General features: G+C 52.2%; 1 protein-coding gene across 2 annotated transcripts in view; it reads right to left on the bottom strand.

Moving 5' to 3' along the window:
- Window positions 1-26,552, bottom strand: part of PLXNA4 (plexin A4) — a 472,781-nt gene that overhangs the window by 133,195 nt on the left and 313,034 nt on the right. For both annotated transcript variants that reach the window (XM_077340351.1, XM_077340352.1), the window contains exons 6-7: window positions 7,543-7,666; window positions 4,432-4,585 (exon numbers count right to left, since the gene is read on the bottom strand). In XM_077340351.1, coding sequence (XP_077196466.1) covers window positions 4,432-4,585; window positions 7,543-7,666 — 278 coding nt within the window. The remainder of the gene's footprint in view (window positions 1-4,431; window positions 4,586-7,542; window positions 7,667-26,552) is intronic.

Raw genomic sequence — 26,552 nt, forward strand, 5'->3', positions numbered from 1 at the left:
TCCATCTAAAATGACCAGGCAGCTGGCGATGTGAAAAACCCCAGCCTGAGACCCTGGTCAGCCACTTCCAGTCTGAATAGAGACAGTACTGACCTTGATGAACCATGGATCAGGTTCAACAGAAGGCAGCTTTGTGTGTTGGAATCTCTAATAAGGGCCAAACTATTGATTCCTCCTCCAAGCCAGTTAGAACCTTCCTCTCCTCTTTAATTCTGTCTGCCCCGATCCCACCAAAGAAGGCCAGAACCTTCATTCCTCTCCCCTTCCCAGCCCATCAGCCCGGGACGCTGGTTGGCCTCAATAATTACAAGCGTTTCTCCAAGACGTTGCCCATGTTTAATGCATAAGGTTGACCCGTCCGCCCTCTTCCACCCCCATCATTTCCCTCCTCACCTGAGAGAGTCATTAATCAATCATGCCAAAGGAACGTTGACAACTACTCATCACGGCACGCACAAGCACACCTCCATGAATACATTTGGCTGCCGGGGCGCACCACTGCTGCCCCATCTGCCAACGCTGCCTTGACAGCTCAGTTAACTGCCTCGTATTTAACGACCGTCACCTCTTTCGTGGGGAATTAAAGGATCAATGAGAATGACATATACCTGTTTGCCCAGAGGCCAAGCTATAGGATTACATGTTGAGGAGGAGTCAAAGGCATGTTTCGTGGGGCCTCGAAATGTTTGAGAAGCTATGTCCTCGTCATCCAGAACGTCTCAGAAATTGGCCCATCCTCCTTCTAACATCTTAGAAGTCACCTCCATCTGTATGCCTCATAACCCAGAAAATCTCAGAATATAGAATCATAGAATAATAGGGTTGGAAGGGACCTCATGGGTCATCTAGTCCAACCCCCTGCACTATGCAGGACACTCACATCCCAATCGCTCATCTACTATAACTTGCCACCCCTTTGCCTTTACAGAATCAGCCTCTCTGTCAGATGGCTCTCCAGCCTCTGTTTAAAAGTTTCCAAAGATGGAGAACCCACCACCTCCCGAGGAAGCCTGTTCCACTGAGAAACCGCTCTGACTGTTAGGAACCCCTTCCAGATGCTTAGACGGAATATCTTTTGAATTATTTCATCCCATTGGTTCTGGTCTGTCCCTCCGGGGCAAGAGAGAACAATTCTGCTCCATCCTCTAGATGGCACCCTTTTAAATACTTGAAAATGATTATCAGATCCCCTCTGCCACAGTTATAGATATAGATATAGATATGGATATAGGACAGGAAGGCCAGGAGGATCATTGTCCATGGGGTCGCGATAGGTCGGACACGACTTCGCACATAGCAACAACAACAACAATAGATATAGTTATAGATATAGATATAGATATAGATATAGATATAGATATAGATATAGATATAGATATAGATATAGATATAGATATAGATATAGATATAGATATAGATATATCCTGCCACAGTTTATGCCTGGTCTTGGAGACCTCTCCCATATGTTTTGGTTCGGCCGGACACCTCCAAACACTGACAGAGGATGTGTGGCATCATAAATCAATGCTTAGAGCAGGGGTAGGCAAACTGTGGCCCTCCAGATGTCCATGGACTACAATTCCCATGAGCCAATTCCCAATGCTGGCAGGGGCTCATGGGAATTGTAGTCCATGGACATCTGGAAGGCCACAGTTTGCCTACCCCTGGCTTAGAGAGATATGTGATACGAGAGCCGTTTAGAGCTAGATTTATGATACCTTGTCTTGGAGAGCCCACAATAGCCTCATCTCATCAGATCTTGGCAATTAAGCAATTAAGCAGGGTCACCCTTGTATGGTTGGGAGACCACCAAGAAAGTCCAGGGTTGCCATGCAGAGGCAGGCAATGGCGGACCACCTCTGAATGTCTCTAGTCTTGAAAACTATAGGGGGTCACTGTAAATTGGCAGCCACTTGATGGCCTCGTCCACCACCTGTCCTGACCTGGATGGCTCAGTCTAGGCCCATCTCATAAAATCCTGGAACCTAAGGAGAGTTGTCCTTGATTAGAACTTGAAAGGGAGGCCACCAAGGAAGTCCTGGTTTGCTGCACAGAGGTAGACAGTGGCCAACCACCTCTGTCCATTTTTTGCCTTGACCTGGACGGCCCAGGCTAGCTTGGTCTTATCCGATCTCAGAAGCTAACCTTGGTTAGTATTTGGATGGGGGACCACCATGGAAGACCAGTGTGGCTATGCAAAGGTGGATAATAGAAAGCCACCTTTGAAAATCTCATGCTCTGAGCTGGACGGTCTAAGCTTGCCCCCTACTCATCAATTTTTGGAAACTCAGTAGCTTCTAAAACTTGTACTTGGACGGGAAACCAGCAAGGAAGTCCAGAATTAACGCGCAGAGGCAGGCCATGGCAACTCACCTCTGAAAATCTCTTGCCTTGAAAAACCTATGGGGGTGGGGGTGGGGGGGGAAGGGTCCTGCAAGTCTGCTGTGATTTGACAGCTCTTTCCGCCACCAGATTTAAGATGTTCCTCTGTGGACCAGTGGAAACCCTGGTCAGGGACATGATGCTGTCATCGATTGTTGTACAGGGACATGGAGTCGTCATCTATCTGAGATGACAACACAAAGTATGTTGTAGTTGTAGAAACCAGATTTCCCCTATTTCTTTAGCTGAGATGACAACAAACACACGCTCACTCTGCCCCATCCTCATATTCATCAACAGGAAATCTCGACCAAGGCAGCATGAATTACATAATCCGCCTACTACTGAATCAGACCCTGGGTCCATCCAGGTCAGTGTTGTCTGCTCAGGCTGGCAGCAGCTCTCCAGGGTCTCAGGCTGAGGTCTTTCGCCTCCTGCCCTTTCTGTCCTTTCCATCTAACTGGAGATGCTGGGGATTGAACCTGGGACCTTCTGCATGCCAAGCAAAGGTGCTGCCTTTGAGACATGGTCCCTCCCTTGAATGGAATTCTCACATGGAGCTGCCTTTTACTGAATTCAGCTATCAATCTCTCAAAGACAGCATTGTCTACTCAGAGGGTGAGCACCTCTCCAGGGCCTCAGGGAAGTGTTTCACATCATCTACTGCCTGCTCCTAGAGATGCTGGGGATTGAACCTGGGACCTTCTGGATGCCAAGCAGATACTCTGTCAGCGTGGCTCAACCCTACTTCATGGCAGAGATCTCTCAAATGGAGATGCCAGGGATTGAACCTGGAGCCTTCTCCAAGCATCTGCTCTACTCCTGAGCCATCCCTCCCTCCATCCAACTACCCACCCACCCACCCACCCATCTACTGCTCATGTCGGCCTCAACCAAAAGGTTTGTCATACACTGCCTGCAGAACTTGGTGAGCTCTGACAGGGCCCTGATCTCTTCTGGGAGCTCATTCTACCAAGCCGGGGCCAGGGCTGAAAAGGCCCTGTCCTGGGTCAAGGCGAGACACGTCTCCTTAGGGCCGGGGACATAGGAAATTGCCTCATACTGCCAGTATTATCTACTCAGACCGGCAGCTGCTCTCCAGGGTCTCAGGCCAAGGTCTTTCCCATCCCCTCCTGCCTGGTCCTTTTAACTGGAGATGCCGGGGATTGAACCTGGGACATTCTGCCTGCCAAGCAGAGGCTCTGCCATTGAGCCAGGGTCTCAGGTCAAGGTCTTTCCCATCCCCTCCTGCCTGGTCCTTTTAACTGGAGATGCCGGGGATTGAACCTGGGACATTCTGCCTGCCAAGCAGAGGCTCTGCCATTGAGCCAGGGTCTCAGGCCAAGGTCTTTCCCATCCCCTCCTGCCTGGTCCTTTTAACTGGAGATGCCGAGGATTGAACCTGGGACCTTCTGCCTGCCAAGCAGAGGCTCTGCCCCTGAGCCAGGGTCTCAGGCCAAGGTCTTTCCCATCCCCTCCTGCCTGGTCCTTCTAACTGGAGATGCCGGGGATTGAACCTGGGACCTTCTGCCTGCCAAGCAGAGGCTCTGCCATTGAGCCAGGGTCTCAGGCCAAGGTCTTTCCCATCCCCTCCTGCCTGGTCCTTCTAACTAGAGATGCCGGGGATTGAACCTGGGACCTTCTGCCTGCCAAGCAGAGGCTCTGCCATTGAGCCAGGGTCTCAGGCCAAGGTCTTTCCCATCCCCTCCTGCCTGGTCCTTCTAACTGGAGATGCCGGGGATTGAACCTGGGACCTTCTGCCTGCCAAGCAGAGGCTCTGCCATTGAGCCAGGGTCTCAGGCCAAGGTCTTTCCCATCCCCTCCTGCCTGGTCCTTCTAACTAGAGATGCCGGGGATTGAACCTGGGACCTTCTGCCTGCCAAGCAGAGGCTCTGCCATTGAGCCAGGGTCTCAGGCCAAGGTCTTTCCCATCCCCTCCTGCCTGGTCCTTCTAACTAGAGATGCCGGGGATTGAACCTGGGACCTTCCACGTGCCAAGCAGAGTCTCAAGGGAAGAGTTCTCCCACTCAGGACCGGAGGGCGGCTCACCATTCTCTGTGATGATCTTCGGCACTTCCTTGGCCGCCGGGGAGTAGCAGCGGATCTTATTCCCCATCACCAAGCCGTCCATTTCGGACAGGTCCTCGAAGGTGCAGTTGACGCCGGCCGAGAGCTCAGGGACGTTGTACGTTTCCAGCACCAGCTGCAAGAGGAGAAGCGCAGGGAGCATGAGGAAAGAGAGGCAGGGAGGGAAAGGAGAACGGCGCTGGAAAAAGTCAGGAAAAATGCCTGGTGTTTGATCCGAGACCTCCTTCGAGAGAAAGTGGCAACGGGAACAGAGGGGAGGGGATGCAGGCTGAACCCGGAGTGGTGCGGGGGGACACGCTTGACGTTGTGCTGGGGGGGGGGGGGTGCCCACACGGGCAGTGCGGGGTGCTCCGCATGGCTCATGCAAGGTGGGCAGTCCTTTGGAGTGTGCCGTGAAGACCGGAGGCTCGCCAGGACCGGATGCTTGCACAGGAAGGGGGGGCTAGTTACTCACAGGGAGGGCACTCTGCAGACTACAGAGAAAAGGTAGCGCTCCCCTCTAACTCTCTTAGGCCTCCACTCCTGGCCCCACCAGCAGGGGGAGCTCTCGGGCGACACCGAAGTCCTGTGTGCAAAGGGAGTCTTGTTAAGGACTTCGGACAGTCTCGGGGCTGGGGGGGGGGGGCAGGGGGAGGAAGAACTCTGAAAATTAAATCAGTCTTTGCCCTTTCGGACTTGTGGCAGAACCTCCACATTCAGGGGCACTAAGCCTCTGAATCCCGGAGCCAGGAGGCAGCAGCAGGGGCAGACCTCAAGCCCTATGCTCCGTTGTCGGCCTTCTAGAAATACTGGCTGGTCACTGTACAAGACGGGATGCTGGACTAGGTGGACTCTCACTGGTCTGATCCAGCAGGGCTCTTCTGGTGTTCTTACGAAGGCCTCGGCTTCTCTGCCCTGTGGCTGGCCCTCCAGGGGAACTGGCTGGCCCCTCTGTGAGACGGGAGGCTGGACTGGATGGACCCCTGGTCTGACCCAGCAGGGCTCTTCTGGTGTTCTTAGGAAGGCCTCAGCCTCTCTGCCCTGTTGGCCCTCCAGAGGAACTGGCTGGCCCCTGTGTGAGACAGGAGGCTGGACTGGATGGACCCTGGTCTGACCCAGCAGGGCTCTCCTGATGTCCTTAGGAAGGCCTCGGCCTCTCTGCTCTGTTGTTGGCCCTCCAGAGGAACTGGCTGGCCCCTGTGTGAGACAGGAGGCTGGACTGGATGGACCCTGGTCTGACCCAGCAGGGCTCTCCTGATGTCCTTAGGAAGGCCTCGGCCTCTCTGCCCTGTTGCTGGCCTTCCAGAGGAACTGGCTGGCCCCTCTGTGAGACAGGAGGCTGGACTAGACATATTTTTCACTGGTCTCATCCAGCAGGGTTTTTCTGATGTTCTGGAAATCTTCTGGAAATCCTCTAGCAGTCTTCATCTTCCCGCTTATGTCCGGATACAAATGGTCAGGGACAGAAAAGTGCCTGCCCCACCCGTCCCCAAAATCCTGCAAGCCAACCCCATGTCCACGCAGCCGAAGGTCCCACCATTGTGACGTATTCTGGACATTTCATGAAGAGTCTCCAAATGATAAATCTAATACATCGCCAAGATTGGGTTTTTATAAGTCATAAAGACGGGATGATCGATACACATTGGCTTTTATATGAAGAAGTCATTCAAGCCAGAACGCGCTCTGATCTCAATGCTGTTGGAACTCAAGAGAAATGTAAACCCCGGGAAAAGGCAGATGGGAAAAACAGATTTAACTCAAAGGGACTTAACCCAAAGGGACGGCCTTAGACACTGTGGGCCCCAGGCAGAAAACGCAAACAGCCATGGGCTAGAAGATTGATGGTACATTTTTGACAAGTGGCTGTCCTTTACGGGTGGCCAGAGGCCATCTGGTTGACCTCCTTTAGCAGCGGTCACGGCTTTGCCACGAGCAATGGACAGCATGCTCAAAATCCACAGTTGTCCTCAACTGCTTCAATATGGGAGCTCTCCGATGGAGATCCATGTAAGGAATAATGCCAGGAGACACACAACAGTTAAAGGCCAAGCTACAGGAGATACTGGGAGTGTTGTGAGGAAGCCCCCAGTTGTGTGTGTGTTTAAAGCAGCTGTGAGGGATCCCAAATTCAGATGGCAGGTGGTTCAGGCTTTCCCCATTTATGGTTATTCCAACCCAATCTGCCCCTGCAGACCTGCTATTTGCCCCAGTGGAACGGTGGTTGGACTAGCTACTTTGGACTAGGAATGAGGAGACCTAGATCCATGTCAGATCTCAGATGCTAAGCAGGGTCATTACCAGGGAGGGGGATTGCCTAGGATGGCCTGTAGAGGAAGGAGATAGCAAACAACCTCTGTTTCATCTAATGCTAGGAACATCTAAAGGACCCGATGGATCAGACCAGAGAAGGTCCATCTAGTCCAGCATCCTGTCTCACACTGTGGTAACAGGGCAGAGAGGCCTTCCTAAGAACATAAGAAGAGCACTGCTGTATCAGACCTGTGGTTCATCTAGTCCAGTATCTTGTCTCACACGGAGGCCAACCAGTTCCTCTGGAGGGCCAACACAAGGGAAGAGAGCCCAAGACCATTCTAAGAACATCAGAAAAGCTCTGCTGGTTTACCTAGACCAGCATCCTGTCTCACACAGGGCCCAGGGGCGAAGGCCTTTGAAAGAACATAAGCAGAGCCCTGCTGGATCAGACTTGTGGTCCATCCAGTCCAGCCTCCTGCCTCACACAATGGCCAACCAGTTCCACTGGAGGGCCAACAACAGGGCAAAGAGACCAAGGCCTTCCAAAGAACCTCGGAAGAGCCCTGCTGGATCAGACCTGTGGTTCATCTAGTCCAGCATCCCACCTCACACGCTGGCCAACCAGTTTCTCTGGAGGGCCCACAACAGGGCACAGAGGTCAAGGTCTTCCCGCTAATGTTGCCTGGAGTTGACTGCCTCTGAACGTGGAGGTTCCCTTTGGTTCCCATGGCCATTGATAGACCTATCCACCATGTACCATGAAAGGGACAGAAGTCTCTCAGGATGGGGAACGTCCATGGAAATGGGGCTGGAGTGTCAAGCAGCTTACAGACTTACCAGGACATTGTACTGAGAGACGGAGATGTTGTTGGGATGCACAGTGAGCCGGACACACTGCTTCATCTCCGAGGCGAACCTCCGGGGCTCGTTGGACCGTTCACATTGCTCTTTCCTGGTACACCTGAGAAAGAGAAAACCACCAAGAGGTCAGAGACTGAACCCAGCAGTCAAATCCGGGTTGTTAACTTTCCGGTGGGGCCAGAGGACCTCCTGCTCATCCGGCAGATCTTCAGGTGATAGGAATGAGTCTCCCAGGAGAAAACGGGTGGATTCTGGGCCATTGCCACCATTCACCCAAAGAGTAATTTGTACGTGAAATTCCCTGCTGCAGGAAGTGGTGGCAGCTACAGGGATCGGCAGCCTCAAGAGGGGATTGGAGAAACATCTGGAGCAGAGGACCATCAGTGGCTATAGATGGAACACTTTGTCTGGGGCAGGGATGCTGTATACTTTCCGTGCTTGGGGGGCAACAGTGGGAGAGCCTCTGGACTTCTGGACTTGTTGGAGGACCTCCCAATGCCCCCTGGGTTTTGGCCACTGTGTGACACAGAATGTAGGACTGGGTGGACTATGGGTCTGATCCAGCAGGGCTCTTCTGATGTTCTTAGGAAGGCATTGGCCTCTCTACCCTGATGTTGACCTTCCAAAGGAACTGTCTGGCCACTGTGTGAGATGGGCTGCTGGACCAGATGGACTATTGGCCTGCCCTTTTGATGTTCTCATGACCCATTGGTGCTGAACCCTCCTTTTCATGAGGTTTCAACAAGGACGGACAGGAGCTGCCCTATTAAGGGGGTTGAAATCCTTGTTCTCAAGCATCCACTGCCCAGCTTAGTTCTAGTCATTGCACATCTTTGTCGATTTAAATCTACCTATCTGTGGGCGAGCCACTGTGGTATCATGGCTGGAGGGCTAGAACTGAAGACCCAGGTTCAAATCCCTTTCCGCCAGGAATGTCATTCAGTGACCTTGGGTCGGTTGCCCTCTGTCTCACCCTCACCTCCCTCACAGTGTTATTGTGAGGGCGAAATGGAGGAAAGATGGAGCTCCTGAGTTCCTTGAGTAAGGGCAAGCCCAACCCATCGGATCTCAGAAGCTAAGAGAGTCAGCCCAGTTTAGAGAGTCAACCCTTGGGAGACCACCTGTCATGAACCAGGCAGAAGACACCTCTGTAAAGTCACTGGAATAATCACTTCCCCGAGACCACGACTGTAGTGAAATCCAAAAGGAATATTTATTCAGGAGACTAGAACAAAGAGGCATCACTAGGAATAGTTCGATGAGCCAACTCCTTGGCAGAGACAAAGGATCAATCTCCTCCTTGTGGGTTTTATACCTGATGGGTAGGGGGAGGAGGGACGAGGGGTTCTCTAGGTGGGAAAATACAACAGTTCTCAAGGGAGCAACCGGGAACACACTTTGATCTAAAAGTTGCAAATGTTGAGACTTCGCACAGCCTGGCAAGGTCAGGAAGCGATAAGGGTGATTTGGAGGAAAGACGCTTTGGAATGCAAACGGAGGTGGAAAGCCAACAGGGGGGTTTCTGAGTTTATGGCCATTGAGGGAACGCGGGGGCCAACCACCTGGGAGTCACCAGAAGAGTACCAAAGAAGCACGGTAAGGAACCGGGGTTCATGACACCACAAGGAAATTCCAGGGTTTCCACGCAGAGGCAAACAACGGGTCATCTCTGGTTTGTACACGGATGGGAAGACCACCAAAGGAAGTATAGAGTTGCTATGCAGAAGCAGGCAATGGTAAGTCCGTTCTGAACATCTCTTGCTTTGACCTGGACGGCTGAGGCTAGTCTGATCTCTTCGGATCTCTGAAGCTAAGCAGGGTCAGCCTTGGTTGGTACTTGGAGGGGAGACCGCCCAGGGAAGTCCAAAGTTGCTACGCAGAGGCAGGTAATTGCAAACCCCCTCTGAATGTCTTTTTCTCTGGAAACCCTACAGGGGTGCCGTAACTTGCCTGCACTTGATGACAAATTAAAAATAATAAATAAATAGAAAAGGTCTTCCTGTCAGTAGATGGTTAACAGTTCCCAGGAGAGGGTGGCAAGGAAATCATGCCCACAATGGGACACAGGGTTAATGCAGAACAATGGCCTCCACGGCGTGCTAATTATCCCCTGCTACAAAGCAAAGGCACCGAAACCTTCAAAAAGCGGCTTCAATCAGATCCTTCCAGCATTAAGCAGCCATACTGGCCCTATTAGACGCCGCTCTGAAGCTCGTCCGTCAAAGTTAAGCGACCCGCCCTCTCCTGCACTTCCAAGGAAGAGCATCTCGCCTGAGGATGAACAGGAATACCAATGAAGTTCAGGTAAGATTGCAGCGAACGGAGATCAGAGCTCTGCTGGGTCAGACCCTGAATTCAGCTTCCAATTGTAGGGGCTCTTGAAATGTCAGTGGTGCAGAGGGAGCTGGGTTCTCCCGGTGTTGACTGCCACAAACTGGTATTTACAGGTAGACTCTCTTGGAACATGACAGATTGATCTGTCAACAATCCATGGATTCATGGGCACATGAGGGTGCCCTATACGGAATCAGACCCTTGGTCCATCAAAGCCAGTATTGTCTACTCAGCTTGACAGCAGCTCTTCCAGAGTTTCTCATGACCTATGGCCTGGTCATTTTTTGCTGGAGGTGCTGGGGATTGAACCTGGGACCTGCCCACCACTGAGCAGGAGCACTTCCCCCATTAAGCTTCCTTATGAATTGGACCCTGGGTCCATCAAGGTCACCATGGTCTACTCAGACCAGCAGGAGCTCTCCAGGGTCTCTCAGGCACAGGTCTTTCCCATCACCTCCTGCCTGGTCCTTTTAACTGGACATGCTGGGGATTGAACCTGGGACCTTCTGCATGCCAAGCAGAGGCTCTGACACTGAGCCTTACACTGCCTTAGACTGAATCAGAAGGGAGTTGGATCCGTTCAGGCATAGAGAGGGAGGGATAGATGGTTGATGGATGATGAGAGATGGATGATGATGATAGATAGTAGGTAGGGAGATTAGATAGATAGACAGAAAGTGGGAGGGAGGGATAGGTTGAGAGAGAAGATATGATAGACAGATGGACGGATGGATGGAGGGATAGGTAGAGAAAGACATATGATAGATGGATGGATGGATGGACAGATGGAGGGAGGAATAGAGATCTCCATAGACAGATGGATGGATGGATGGACAGATCAAGGGAGGGAGGAATAGGTAGAGAGAGATGATAGACAGATGGAGAGAGAGAGAGAGAGAGAAAGAGAGAGAGAGAGATGATAGATGATTGATAGGCCAGACAGACAGATAGATGGACGGATGGACAGATGGATGATGGATGGAGGGATGGAGAGAGAAGATAGGTAGGCTGGGAAACACCACTTCACAGATGTGGCCAAAGTATTTGAGTTACATCTTCAGGATCTGGCCTTCTAACCCACCCACCCCCGTAAAACAGACATAAAAACAGAACAGATGCCGATACAGTCAAACCCCATGGGGAGAAAGATGCAGCGGCAAAAACCCCGTCCCAGTCCTAACAATCTTCCTTGCTGCCCGGCCTCAACAGTAGACCTGGCAGAAGAGCTCCGTTTTGCAGGCCCTCCAGGGGGACTGATCTTGGTCATCTGGAGACCTGTCGAAACGGCGGGACTCCTCCAGGCATCAGCAGGAGGGTGGCAACCTTCCAGGCGTGATTGCCCTCCAGTCTAACGGGCCTGATGTGCGTGCACATCTGTCCAAGGCAGAGAGCGTGAGAAAGACACGCACGGGCTCCAGGAAATTTACCTCGCTTCCGAATCAGCCCCCCTCCCTGCCCTTCACCTGCAAAGCCAAGCCGCCGTGTCCTTGGACTCAGAGCACACAACGGGGAGGGGGGGTGGAATGAGAGGGGGATTTTCTTTCCCCTCCCCCCTCCCACTTTCCGCTTGCAGATTTTGGCCTCTCACCCTGGCAGGAAAGATGCAATTTCAGAGCCCTGTCCAGAGCTAAGTGAAGAACGTGCCGGGCCTACAGATCACCAGCCGGCGGTCGGTCGGAGGAACAGGGATTTCGGCTTCCTGTCAGCGCAGATCCCCCAAAGCTGCTTGTTTGGGGCTGCAGGAGAAAGACAAACAGGCCTCGTGCACGTCTGCAGCTCTTGGACTAACACCCCATCTGTTCCTTTGAGACCCTGGTATAGAAAGAGCTTATGGGGAATAGGAGCCGTAAGCCTTAAATAATCTTCCCGACAAGGAAACTGCTCCCGACAAAAACTATTCTCGAGAATCGCCTACAACAAAGATTTTCAGCTCCAGGCCGAGGAATTCCTGGAGATTTTTTTTTAGGGGGGGCTGGAGTCTGGGGAATGTAGGGCTAGGAGGGGGTGGAATTCAGCTGGGCAAAGCCGCTCCAGAGCAGAACACCGGGAGCCCTCCCACTCTGACCCCCAAGCACCAAGACGACAGAGCATCCCTGCCCAAGACAGAGTGCTCCAACTATATGCCATGGCTCTTAGCCACCGATGGGCCTCTGCTCCATAAATTTCTCCAGTCCCCTGTTCAAAATGCTCTGGGCTTGTCGCTGCCCCCATTTCCTGCAGCAGGGAATCCCAAAGGTCCGTGACTCTACCCCCGAAGCTGCCATTCCCTTCAGGCGAACTGATTTCTTGAGACCAGTTGTAATTTCGGGCAATCCTGGAGCATTCATGGCGCAGCGACACCGGCCCGGTTCTGAGGAACTGGCAGCAGGAAGCTCCAGGGTTCAGACCCCTGGCCAGCATCCCCTGTCAAGTTCTTTGGAGCTGGCTGACAGGACAACCCGAAAGTGTCCGAGCCATGGCAGCGGCCCAGAATCTGCACCGCCTTGCCCTGACGGAGGCCTGCCAACACTCTCCTGGAGCAACGGAGGCCAGCAAAAATAGCAGCGTGGAAATTGATCCGTTTTCCTGAGACCCAGTTTTGGCACGAGGCGAGCGCTATCTTTATCCCTGGCCCTGCACCCAGGTAAGTGGCGCTTCCTCGCAAGACGACAGCCTTGGTTTTCAGCTGGGCTGACAGTGCATCAATCCGGGACTGGCCAGCAGGGGGAGCTCTATGGAAGCAAGCGAGGGTCCTCCTTGCAGGGGCTGGGAAGGAGGCCTTGGGGGTTACCCGCGGAAGCCCGCGGGTAAGGGGCGAGCTGTCCTCCAGGAGAAGGATCACGTTCGATGGAAAGGGTTTGGGGAGGACCCAGAGCTTGCCAGATTAGAAGCCGCAGCTTCTAACCACTCCACCAAGCTGGCTATTAAAAAGCAGGATATAAAAACCAATTCTTCTTCTTCTTCTTCTACTTCTCCTCCTCCTCCTCTTCTTCTCCTCCTCCTCCTCCTCCTCCTCCTCCTCCACTTCCTCTTATTCTTCTTTTCCTCCTCCTCTCCCTGCTCTTCCTGGGTGAACGTCGATTCATAGAGTGGCCAAAAGTCTAAAGGAACTGACCGGCCTTCATCCCCACCCATGCCGATCAAAGCAAACCTAACCTCTCCCCAGAAGATGAAATGACAAAAAGAAGCCTATTGTGCCTTGATCACACAGAATCACAGAGCTGGAAGGGACCTCAAAGGTCATCTAGTCCAACCCCCTGAAGAATGCAGGAATGCAGGAGAAGAAAAATCACGGGGGCTGGAATAGATGGCCTGTATGGCCCCTTCCAACTTTGATTCTACAATGAGAAGATGAACAAGGATGGAAGTCAGCGGGCGGCCAGCCTCCCAGGTGGTGTAGAAGTTAAGAACAAAGGCTTCTAATCCAGCAATCCGGGTTTGATTCCCTGCTCTTCCTCCACATGCAGCCAGCTGGGTGACCTTGGGCTAGTCACAGGCCTATTGGAGCTGTTCTAACCGAGCAGTCTCTCTTGGAGCTCCCCCAGCCTCACCTCCCCCACAGGATGACTGTTGTAGGGCAAAGAAGGGAAGGCGACTGTAAGCCACTTTAAGGCTCCGGGCAGAGAAAAGCAGTATATAAGAACCAACTCTTCTTCCTTTTCAGGTGGTAGCTGTAGATCTCCTGGGATTACAACTGAGGCAACAAAGATTCATTCATCGGGATAACATGGCTGATTTGGAAGGTGGCAATATGCCCCGCTGAATCCCTCTTGTCCCCAAACTGTACCTTCCTCAGGACCAACCCCCAAATCTCCTGGCATTTCTGCCAGTCTGGATCTGGTAACCCTAGTTAGATGAAGGAATCACCTTCCCTTTCCTCTCCCCTAAAACAGACACCCAGTGAGGGAGGTGAGGCTGAGAGAGCCCTGAGGAACCAAAGACAGGTCCAAGCTCAGCCATCAGGCCTCATGGGTCTCAAAGCGGCCTACAATCTCCTTCCCTTCCTCTCCTCCCAGCAGACACCCCTGTGAAGTAGGTGAAGTCAAGAGAGCCCTGGCAGAACTGCTCTGCAAGAACAGGACAGTGACTAGCCCGAAGTCACCCAGCTGGCTGCACGTGGAGGAGCGGGGAATCCACCCCGGCTTTGCAGGTCATTCGTTCCTTGGCCTAGTCTGCACACAACCGATAATGCACTTTCAATGCACTTTAGAAGTAGATTTTCCTGTTCTGCCCTGGAAAATCCAGCTGCCAAAGCACACTGAAAGTGCATTATCCTCTGTATGCAGAATGGGCCCTAGTCTCTGAGAGTCAGCAGCAATTTGATGGCAGTGCAATCACACAGGGACGCGCACTTATTTAAACAAACGGCACAACTCAAATGTCTCCGTGGGTCCCCTTTTGGCACACAGCCTTCCCAAGGGAATTTTGCGTGTCCGTACAGAGATGGTAATATCAGCCTGTGCCTTTCCGAAAGCAAACCTGCAGCTTCGGAGGTTCGCCCCTACAGCTGTCCATGGACCGTTGATAATCACGCGTAAGGTCAGCTGTTTCTCTCGGGAGCTCTTCCTCCGTTTATATAACCCGGGGTGAAGGGACAGGCGGTTGGGGGGGGGGGAGAGGAGAGAAGAGAAGGGCGGAGAAGCCAGAGAAGGGGCTGAGCTCTGAAATTTGCCCTTCTTTCCGCCGGGCGGAAGCAATTATCCTCGAGGAGAAAGGGGGATTTTCGGAGAGCCCCGGCTAGGCCGGCGTGTAAAGTTTAAGGTCACTTCCAGCAATGTTTTGACATTTCCGAAGGGCCCCGAAGGATCCGAGCGCCATAAATGTCGAGACGTGGCTACCAGTGACCTTCAAGTTCGCTGCCGGGATGGAAGTGGTTCTCGAATTCCTCCCGATCCCCCTGGCTGTGTGCCGCCCACCCAAACACACATGGCAAAAAAACAAAACAAACCCTCTGCCCAAAATGGAATGATGTCAGGCCGTTCGCTTCTCCTCCCTGCCCCAAAGGCACCATGTAGAATTGCCGAGACCGACAGAGGTATCCTTATCCTACAATTAAAGCCCTGGAGGGGACTCAACACACAAAGCTGCCTTGGCTTGAATCAGACCTTCTGTGTAGCAAATTGCGTATTGTCGGCTCAGACCGGCAGCAGCTCCTCAGAGTCTTTGCCATTATCCACTGCCTGGTCCTTTGAAACTGGAGATGCTGGAGATTGAACCTGGGACCTTCCTCATGCCAATCAAAGGCTCTCCCACTGAGCCACAGCCCCATCCCATGGCTCTCCAGGGTCTCAGACTGAGGTCTTTCCCATCACCCACTCATTGCCTGGTCCTTTTAAACTGGAGATGCCATCTGCATGCCAAGCAGAGGCTCTGCCACTGAACCAAGACAAGTTCCCTGAGTGAAACCCTCAGGTGCAGCTGCCTTCTACTGAATCGAGGTCAGTATTGTCTACTTAGATGGGCAGCTATTCTCCCGGTTCCCAGGCTGAGGTCTCCCATCCCCTACCACCGGTCCTTTTAACTAGAGATGTTGGGGATTGAACCTGGGGCCTTCTGCCTGCCAAGCAGAGGCTCTGCCACTGAGCCAGGGTCTTTCCCATCCTGTCCTGCCTGGTTCCTTTAACTGGAGATGTTGGGGATTGAACCTGGGGCCTTCTGCCTGCCAAGCAGAGGCTCTGCCACTGAGCCAGGGTCTCAGTCTGAGATCTTTCCCATCCCGTCCTGCCTGGTTCCTTTAACTAGAGATGTTGGGGATTGAACCTGGGGCCTTCTGCCTGCCAAGCGGAGGCTCTGCCACTGAGCCAGGGTCTCAGGCTGAGGTCTTTCCCATCCCCTCCTGCCTGGTTCCTTTAACTGGAGATGTTGGGGATTGAACCTGGGGCCTTCTGCCTGCCAAGCAGAGGCTCTGCCACTGAGCCAGGGTCTCAGGCTGAGGTCTTTCCCATCCCCTCCTGCCTGGTTCCTTTAACTGGAGATGTTGGGGATTGAACCTGGGGCCTTCTGCCTGCCAAGCAGAGGCTCTGCCACTGAGCCAGGGTCTCAGGCTGAGGTCTTTCCCATCCCCTCCTGCCTGGTTCCTTTAACTGGAGATGTTGGGGATTGAACCTGGGGCCTTCTGCCTGCCAAGCAGAGGCTCTGCCACTGAGCCAGGGTCTCAGGCTGAGGTCTTTCCCATCCCCTCCTGCCTGGTTCCTTTAACTGGAGATGTTGGGGATTGAACCTGGGGCCTTCTGCCTGCCAAGCAGAGGCTCTGCCACTGAGCCAGGGTCTCAGTCTGAGATCTTTCCCATCCCCTCCTGCCTGGTTCCTTTAACTGGAGATGTTGGGGATTGAACCGGGGACCTTCTGCACTGCAGGCCAAGGAGAAGCTCTGCCACTGAGCCGCAGCCCATCTAAGCTTCGGGTGCTTGTCTGCTCTCACCTGTTCCCTGGCTCAGCCGCCAACCCTCCTCACTTTGCCAAACAAGGGCCGGGACGCTAATTGCTCCGGCTGCTAATCTATTCTAATGCATGCTAATAGAATCTGAATTGCGGCCCTGATAAATCAACCGGTTCATGTGGCAAAAAGGGGATGCCCTCCCCTTCCCCGTTGGCACCTTGTTATCTCTGTCCCCAGGTGGGGTGCCCCCTTCACTGGCAGTGAATTAATAAGAACCCGCATACATGCACCGCGTCCCAGAGGAGAGGGGGTGTGGGCAACAGGGATTTTCTCGGCTGCTGGCGGTTTCGTTTCAAAACATAACTCCCCCTGCTGAGAAAATGCATTTTATTTTGTTTATTTAGGTCTGCATTTGACTCATTTTTTTTTAAATCAATTATTGGCAGTTCTGATGGAGATTTTTAAATTGCAACAGTTGCTGTAACGTACGTTGTATGTTCCGCACGGTCGGAAGACGTCTAATAGATCTTGGGAAGAAATGAAATAAATAAATGCGGAGAAGGCTGGTGTAGGTGTTGAGGGAAATCAAGAGTAAACTCCAGGGGCTACGGGTCAACCCCCCTTGGAGGCTGTGGCCATTCCCCTTGAAGGCCTAGGGATGCCTGCCTCCAGGTAGGGCCTGGGGATCCCCCGGAATGACAGCTCATCACCAGGCTATGGAAATCAGCTGTCCTGGAGGAAAAAGGCTGTTTTGGAAGGTGGATTCTGAGATTGGACCTCACTGCAGTCCCTGCCGTCCCCATCGCCAAATTTCCGGGACTTTCCCAATCTAAATCTGGCAGCTCTGCTAGCAGCCAGATGGGATGTGGCAAGGCTATCTCCAAGTGTGGCTTGGATATCTCCCGAAATTGCAATTGATCTGTGGACTCCAAAGATCAGTCCCCCGGGGAGAAAGAAGGTTGCTTGGAGAGTAGATTCCATAGCATTGCACCCCACTGTCCTCCCCGAGCTGCATGAAAGGGTGCCCTGTAGAGTAGGGGTAGTCAACTTGTGGTCCTCCAGATGTTCATGGACTACAATTCCCATGAGCCTCATGGGAATTGTAGTCCATGAACATCTGGAGGACCACAGGTTGATTACCCCTGATGGAGCAGAGTTGCTCTCTCTTGCCTCAGAGGGACAGACCAGAAACAACAGGATAAAATTAATTCAAAAGAAACTCCATCTAAACATCCGGAAGAAGTTCCTGACAGTGAGAGCAGTTCCTCAGTGGAACAGGCTTCCTCGGGAGGTGGTGGGTTCTCCATCTTTGGAGATTTTTAAACAGAGGCTGGAGAGCCATCTGACAGAGAGGCTGATTCTGTGAAGGCTCAAGGGGGTGGCAGGTGACAGTGGGTGAGCGAGAGGGTTGTGAGTGTCCTGCATAGTGCAGGGGGTTGGACTAGATGACCCTGGAGGTCCCTTCCAACTCTATCATTCTATGCTTCTATGCTTCTATTCCCCAAATCTCCAGGTGTTTCTCAACCTGGAGCTGGCCACCCTGCCCCCCCTCCCCAATCTCCTGCTGATGAGTAGAAGGAATTAATGATAATTAACGATAATGATAATTTCCGGTCCCCCAACACACCAAGGCAAGTGATTTTTGTGCGAACGTGAATTTGACAAGGAAGGGGGATGATGCTACAACTCTCTGTCTCTCTCCTGCATTCAAGCTGGACATGTCTGACATGCAAATCCCGGGTAGCCTTTGTCTACAGAAGAATTGGGAAATGAAGGGGGGGATCATCCCTAATCCTGGGCCATGCTCCGTGGTGCGGAAAGGGACCCGCCTTTTCCATGTAGGTCTCCAGGACAACTGGGAGAAGAAAAGAACTGCGTTAGCAAGCGTGGCATGCAAGCGTCCAGTTCCTGAACACATCTCAATCCGTGCAAGACTGGAGTGGCTCGTAGGGGCCGTGTCAGTATGGTCTCATACACCCAGTTCCTCTGGAGCAGGGAGAGTCAAACTGCGGCCCTCCAGATGTCCATGGACTACAATTCCCAGGAGCCCCTGCCAGCGAATGCTGGCAGGGGCTCCTGGGAATTGTAGTCCATGGACATCTGGAGGGCCGCAGTTTGACTACCCCTGCTCTGGAGGGTCGACAACAGGGTCTACCTGTTGATGTTTCCTCCTGGACCAGAGATCCAAAGGTCAACTGCGCTGAACATGGAGGATCTGTTTAGTCATTGTTGCTAGGCTCTACCAAGGGACCTCTCCTCCATGAATCTGTGGAATCCCCCTTTGAAACCATCTATGCCCGTAGCCATCACTACATCCTCTGGCAGCAAATGCCAAGGAGACAGGAAGACGATATTGGCCTTTCAGCAGGTCCTTATCTCCAACAGGTCCTGCCAGACCAACCAGGTTTCCTTTTTTCACCAAGTGCTGCAATCAAGCACCATGCTCTGCTATGTACTCCGGTGGGCACTGGTTCTTCAAGGGCTTTTGCAGCCCTGCGGACCGAAACCTCACCCCTGGAGATGTCACAGGCCCGGTCCCACACCTGGCCTGTGCATAGCCAGCTCTCCGCTGCTAAGCTTGGCAGAAGCAGTGAGCCGAGCCCCCCGGAAACCCCCATCCCCTTGCCGACGGCAGGCCCACCTTTGGCCCCCTCTGCCCCAGCCCCGCAATGCAGGGCGTTAAGAGAATGATTTGAATCCCAAGCAGCGTGCCAGGCTAAGGTGTTATTATTCAACTCAATGGTTCCAATGAGATTATCCACTCTACTGGCGCACCCGGCGCAAACCTCCCCAAAGCCCAAACTTTTCACTGCCAGAGAATCCCCAGCCAAGTGGAAAATTAGAAGGAAAGGGGGAAAGGGAGGGCGGGGCGGGAGGGGGCCAGGTGGGCAGGAGGGTGATTAGGTTCTGCCGAAATTAATTCACAACTCGAGGGCTGGAAATAATCACTCCGGAGGCTGACGGACAATCCCGGGCAAGCACATTTCAATTTAGAAGCCGGCTTTTGGAGTTGGGCGCAGGGCTCGGCTGCCGCTGATTTAATTTACACGCAACGTGGAGACCGGCGCCCCTGAATGTGTTCCCTGCCTTCATCCAGAAGAGCCTGGAGGGGAGGCGGCTGTTGTGCATCCCTCTCGACGGCCCAGCCAGGCAGCACCCTCACGTAGGCAGGGAGGGAAGAGATGGGGTGAGAGAAAGAAGGAAGGAAGGAAGTGACGGCAGGCTTGGCTGGCTGGTGGGTGGGAGGGAGGGAGGAAGTGATGGCAGGCGTGTGAGTGGAAGGAAGTGATGGCTGGCAGGCGGGTGGGTGGGCAGGGGGGAAGGAAGGAAGGAAGTGATGACTGGCAGGCAAGTGAACTGGAGGGAGGAAGGAAGGGAAGGAGGAAAGGAGGGGCAGGAGGGAGGGAGGAAGTGATGGTGAGAATGAAGGAGGAAAGGAGGGGCAGCAGGGAGGGAGGAAGTGATGGTGGGAATGAAGGAGGAAAGGAGGGGCAGGAGGGAGGGAGGAAGTGATGGTGGGAATGAAGGAGGAAAGGAGGGGTAGCAGGGAGGGAGGAAGTGATAGTGGGAATGAAGGAGGAAAGGAGGGGCAGCAGGGAGGGAGGAAGTGATGGTGAGAATGAAGGAGGAAAGGAGGGGTAGCAGGGAGGGAGGAAGTGATGGTGGAAATGAAGGAGGAAAGGAGAGGCAGCAGGGAGAAAGGATGGAAGTGATGGATGGCAGGCAAGCAGGAAGAAGGGAGGGAGAAGGGAAGGAAGTAATCATGGGCTAGAAGGAGGGAGGAAGTGAGGGTGGGCAGGAAGAGAGAGAGAGAGAGAGAGAGAGAGAGAGAGAGAGAGGAAGGACCTTGCTATATAATTTCAAAGCAAGTGCTGTTCAGAGGTGGTTTGCCATTGCCCTCCTCTGCATAGTGACTCTGGGCTTCCCGGGTTGTCCCCCATCCAAATACAGAGAGAGAGGTGACAATTTTATGGGCTAACTAGGACGAACTAGGGCGGACGCAGCTTAGCTTCTGAGAGCTGACAAGTGTATGGCCCTTTCCATACGCGGCCTGGGTCCTACCTATCTGAGGGACCGCCTGTCTGCTTATGCCCCTTGCAGGGCTTTACGCTCTGCAGGTAGGAATTTTCTGGTTGCCCCAGGCTCCGGGGGATTCGCCTGGTCTCGACCTTTCCAGCCCTGGACCCAGGGTGGCGGAACAAGCCCCGGAAGAACTAAGGGCCCTAGTTCCGCAGGGCCCGCAAGACGGAGCTCTTCCACCAAGCATATGCTTGAGGCCGGGGAGGCTGACCAGTGTTGCAAACAGGGGGTCCCGCCCTATCCTAGGCATTTCCATATTGAACACGAAAGATCAAAGCCCAGTTTTACATCACTGGGAACATGGTGGTAGTCCTGATTAGGATTAGCTAAATCGGATTGGGGATTACATTGCTGAGTTTACACCACCAATCTTTAGAACCATAGAATCATAGAGTTGGAAGGGGCCATACAGGCCATCTAGTCCAACCCCCTGCTCAACGCAGGATCAGCCCAAATAATTGTTGATCTTTGCAATAATGTTCTCTTAATATTTTTATGGGATTTCACGAGTTATTCTGTTTTATGCTTTTTTTATTCTGTAAAACGCCTCGGGGCGACATTTGCCAAGAGAGGCGGGATACACATTTGAAAACAAATAAATAAACTCTGTGATTCTATAAAACTGGCAAATCTTTTGTGGGGTGGTTGGGGGGAAAAGAAGAAGCCAGGGAGACCTCCCGGTCTCTGCCACCTAGTGATTCTTCCAGCAAAATTATCGCCACGGCAGTGAATCCAAATCCATTTTGTTGATAGATGTCGGGGAGGCAAAATGGCTCTAACCCTGAAAAAGACAAGTCACTCATCCCAATCTCTAAATATCTAGTATACCTTGGCCTTCTCTTGGGGGCTCCACAAGGCCATTGATCTCCCTGCCGCTTAAATCACGTTAATGCTGTCATAATTATGTCAGCAACAAAGTCCTGCCCTACGGAATTTCATCACCCGGTGCAAGAAGCGGCACAGTCGTGAAAAATTGGTTTTCACTCTCCTCGTTTCACCCCCTTTTAAACATTCTTTCTTTTTTTTTTAAAGAAATAATAAAGCCCCTCAGTCACAAGGGGAAATATTAGAAAATATTCTTCTGGGTCAGAAGGAAGCTTCCCTATCCTTCTCCCTAATGCCGTCCGGATCGATACGATATTAAGTGCGAGACTCCATAACTAAAGTTAATGGTTCTCCAGAGAGAGGTTGGACCTTGCTGGAAGCCAGGAGAAGAGAAGAAGGAAGGGGATTCGTTGCTCCTCAGGTCAGCCTCTGGACCACTCTGCGGATGGTGTTGCTATGGCAACCGGGATGCCAACATTCCTCCCGGTTTCCATCGGCCTAGGCTGATCGAGCACCTTTGCTCGGCCCGATGGCCTGGCTGAGACTTCTTCTACTCCACCATCCAACTGGGAATCTCGTGGCCTTGCGGAGTCGTTATTAGGAGAGGGTTATCACCTGTCCATCAAGTTTTATGGATTTTTCCAGCATCTCTGTCCATAATAAGCTGTTCCAGAAACATTGGGGACAGTACCTGGCCACAGGTTTTCAGAAGGTAACTTGCATGGGATCGGGGGGATCTCAGCAAACTGATTGTAGATTTGATTGTAGATTTTCAAATATATGCCTTAGTAGGGGGCGAAACAGGGAGGGGGCTGATGTTGGAACGAGGCAAGAGAATTATTTCAATAAGGGGTCAAACAGTGTTGTGGAATTATAAGGGGTGCTGCTAATCCAGGTTTTCTCAACCAGGATTTGTGACGGTCCTGGAGAGGTTTCCTGAATATAGTCCATCTGTTATAGCTTGTTGTTATGTGGACCCAAAATTTCCCTTTTGGTATTGAATGTACCTTCAGTAAACCAGTTTCGGAAAGGAAGACAGCACGGAATAGTCAGATCTTGGAAGCTAAACAGAGTCTGTACTTGGAAGGGAGACTGCTAAGGAAAGCTCAGCAGAAGAAGACAATGGCGAAGCACCTCTGCTTCTCCCTTCCCTTGAAGACCCCTTGCAGGGGTGGACATAAGGATTGCATGAGAGACCACCAAGGAAGGTCTCAGCCTGGAGAAAAGGAGGTTGAGAGGGGACATGATAGATGCTGTTTCTGTTGGCTGCAGAGGAGAGGACATGCAGTAATGGGTTTAAACTTCAAGTACAACGATATAGGCTAGATATCAGGGAAAAGATTTTTCACAGTCAGAGTAGTTCAGCAGTGGAATAGGCTGCCTAAGGAGGTGGTGAGCTCCCCCTCACTGGTGGTCTTCAAGCAAAGGTTGGATACACTTTTTTTGGATGCTTTAGGAAGCTTTGGGCTGATCCTGCGTGGAGCAGGGGGTTGGACTAGATGGCCTGTATGGCCCCTTCCAACTCTATGATTCTATTATTCTATGAGAGCCAGTTTGGTGTAGTGTTTAGGAGTGCGGACTTCTAATCTGGCATGCCAGGTTCGATTCTGCACTCCCCCTCATGCAACCAGCTGGGTGACCCTGGGCTCACCACGGCACTGATAAAACTGTTCTGACCGAGCAGTGATATCAGCGCTCTCTCAGCCTCACCCACCCCACAGGGTGTCTGTTGTGGGGAGAGGAATGGGAAGGCGACTGTAAGCCGCTTTGATCCTCCTTCGGGTAGGGAAAAGCGGCATATAAGAACCAACTCTTCTTCTTCTTCTTCTTCTTCTTCTTCTTCTTCTTCTTCTTCTTCTTCTTCTTTTTCTTTTTCTTTTTCTTTTTCTTTTTCTTCTTCTTCTTCTTCTTCTTCTTCTTCTTCTTCTATGATTCTATAAGGTTCTTGTTGGGGTGGCCATAATGATTGCATGAGAGACCACCAAGGAGGGTTCTGCAGAGGACGGCAATGGCCAAGCACCTCTGCTTCTCCCTTGCCTTGAAGGCCCCTTGCTGGGGTCACCGTGAGGCTATAACTAAATAATAAACGTTATGTTTACATCCCACCCTTCTTTTGGCGCTCAGAGTGGGTTACAGAGCACTAGTATTCAACACTAAAACCATTAAACCACTCCATTTCCTCCCATTAAATCATCTCCATTTCCTCCAATTAAAATTTGCAGTCAAATGGGCTCTTCCTCAGTTCCCAGCATCTGTAGGGCAGCCACCTGCACTAGGAGCTCCCGAATACCTGAGCAACCCCTGGACATTGTGCAGAGCAGGTTGCGCACGGGAGCAAAGAGCATGTGCCCACCTGCCAGATCGGCGCATGGAAAGAGATGGACAGGCCACTCGTAAAGGTCCAGACCGATTTCATTGCCAGAGGGTTTATCCTCCCCGGAAGACCTGTCACGAAACTAACCCTGCCAAGGATGATGGAAATTCACGGAGAAAATAGAATCAGGAGTCGGCATGACCCTACCCCGGGGAGAGCTCTTTCGGCGTGCCATTTCCTCTCGCCGGCAAGATGCCGGCCGGCGCGGAGATGCTGCGGGAGGAGAAAGAGAGCAACTCCCTGGAAACTGCTTTGTGACTGAGATGGGGATTTTCTCTCCCCCCCCCGCCCCTCCCGCTCGTGGGCACGTCCCGTTCGCCCATCCATCACAACACCTCTAATCTTGCTCCCGGGTCTGACGTGTCCCCAGAAAGAGCCTGACAGGCAATGCATTAATATCCCAGCCATCCATAAAAACGGGAAATAACGGCAGGCACAGCTACCCGTGACCTCAGAAAGGCACCTGGGATGCAGCAGAACATGAGGGCTCGTCTCTGCCTGTCCCCGTTCCGCTTGGCTCAGTTTGAGCCGTTCCAGCAGGCGGGGATCAGGCGCCATGATCGCCTGCTGATTTCTTTTACCTGAGTCCAGACAAAAGACCACGAACCCAAGAAGACCATCTTCCGTTACACGGTGGAAGCTTTCCTTTCAACATCAGGAGCTGCTTCCAAGCGGGAAGTACGCTCCAAGGGGGAAACCAGTTGCTTTGTGCTAAGTTCTCCTCACCTGGATGGCCCAGGTGGCCCGGTGAGATCTCAGAAGCCAAGCGGGGTTTGGCCATGATTAGTAGTTGGATGGGAGACTACCTAGGAAGGCCAGGGTTGCTACGCAGAGGCAGGCAAGGACAGACCAGCTCTCAATGTCGCTTGCCTTGACCGGATGGCCCACGTGCGAATCAACCCTATGAGTGTCCTGCATAGTGCAGGGGGTTGGACTAGATGACCCAGGAGGTCCCTTCCAGCTCTGTGATTCTACAGACCAGGTAAGATCCAGAAAGGCATACTATCTGATCCTTCTTGCTGACAGGGCTTTCGGCACCAACCTGCCCACCCCAAGGAGGCAGCCAAAGAATTCACAAGCTGCAAAATAAGCCTCAGCGTCTCAAAAAGTCAGGAGGGGGGAGAGACGGGGGGGGGGAGCTCTTTCCAAGGGCCTGATCTTATCGCTGCCTCTGAAGGCAGCTAGGGTTACCTGAGAACCCAGTTGAGCGATCCGCAAGACTGGGCCCAAGAAAGGTAAAGCAGGGGTCGATCGATCCGGCTAGGATTGAGTTACGGTTGAGGCCAGACATCCCGAGGCCACCGTGGGGAAGAGAGACTTGGAGGGGAGAACATGAAAACCTGCCCCCCCCCAATGGCCCAGTAGAGGCTCTGATGTGATCAGTTGCAGACGCTGAAGTTTGGGGAGAAATTAGCTAGATGCTGGTAGAAGAGGAGGAGGAAGGAGGAAGGAGGAAGGAGGAAGAAGAAGAGCTGTTTTTATGCTTGAGGCTGATCCTGCATTGAACAGGGGGTTGGACTAGGTGGCTTGTAGGGTCCCTTCCAACTCTAGGATTCCATGATTGTATCCCCCACTTTTCTCAACCTTAAGGAGACTCAAAGCAGCTTCCAATCACCTCCCCTTCCTCTCCCCACAACAGATGTTATGAGAGAGCTCTGAGAGAACTGTGACTTGCTCAAAGTCAGCTGGCTGCATGTGGAGGAGGAGTGGGGGGGGGGAGGTCAGAAGCCAGTTCTCCAGATTAGCAGCTGACGCTTTGAATTCCTACCCCATGCTGAAGAGGGGACCAAAGGGGCGGGATATTTTAATGAAATGTGGCTAATGACAATTATTTACGCTGGATGGGCAAGTGCTGAGACAGCATCATCTCATCCTCCCCAACAGACAGACACACACACAACAAAACTTCACAGAGTTCATAGATTTGAAAGGGTACCTCCAGGGTCATCTAGTCCAACCCCTTGCGGAATGCAGGAAATGCCCCCAAGAGTCCTGCTAGGAGACCTTATCCCTGTTTCTATTATAGAATCATAGAATCACAGAATCATAGAGTAGGAAGGGGCCATACAGGCCATCTAGTCCAACCCCCTGCTCAACGCAGGATCAGCCCTAAGCATCCTAAAGCATCCAAGAAAAGTGTGTATCCAACCTTTGCTTGAAGACTGCCAGTGAGGGGGAGCTCCCCACCTCCTTAGGCAGCCTATTCCACTGCTGAACTAGACTCCTGGAATCCTAGAGTGGGAAGGGGCCATACAGGCCATCTAGTCCAGCCCCCTGCTCAACGCAGGATCAGCCCAAAGATGTGTTCTCACCGGCCACCTTGAGCCCTTCAGCGTTCGACAGAATCCGATTCACTAAATAATAACGTAGGGGGTCACTGATGGGAGACCACCAAGAAAGTTATTTATTTCTTGTGCAGTGTGTATGTTGTGTACCCAGGAGGTCCAATGGTTTTAGGACCCTCTGGCTTTTCTCTGACACACATGAGCTGGACACTCTATGCAGAGTACAACAATGGCTGAGAGTGGCGTTCCTTGATCTTACCTGTCTTAGAAGGTGGGCCTCCAAAAAGAAACGCTAGACCAGTATTAGTTGGGGCTGCACCAAACAGATTTCCCTTGACCACCCAGCTAGCCTTCATAATTGGTTTTAGAGAAGAGTGCATTACTTAATATTATTGACCACCGAGAAAGACCCAGTAGGGTCGAGACATGTTCGGTCTGTCCGTGTGCAGTTAGAACTACAATACTTTTATATAGTTTTTTACTTTGTTTTTAACCTAATATTGGTGCACCTTAATAAATAATTGTTAAAATTTTAGAAGAGTTGGTTCTTATATGCTGCTTTTCTCTCCCCGAAAGAGCCTCACTGTGGCTTATATTCACCTTCCCTTTCCTCTCCCCACAACAGACACCCTGTGAAGGAGGGGAGGCTGAGAGAGCCCTGAGATTACTGAAGAAGAAGAAGAAGAAGAAGAAGAAGAAGAAGAAGAAGAAGAAGAAGAAGAAGAAGAAG

This window comes from Paroedura picta, chromosome 5, assembly GCF_049243985.1.
Source record: "Paroedura picta isolate Pp20150507F chromosome 5, Ppicta_v3.0, whole genome shotgun sequence".
Classification (NCBI taxonomy): domain Eukaryota; kingdom Metazoa; phylum Chordata; class Lepidosauria; order Squamata; family Gekkonidae; genus Paroedura; species Paroedura picta.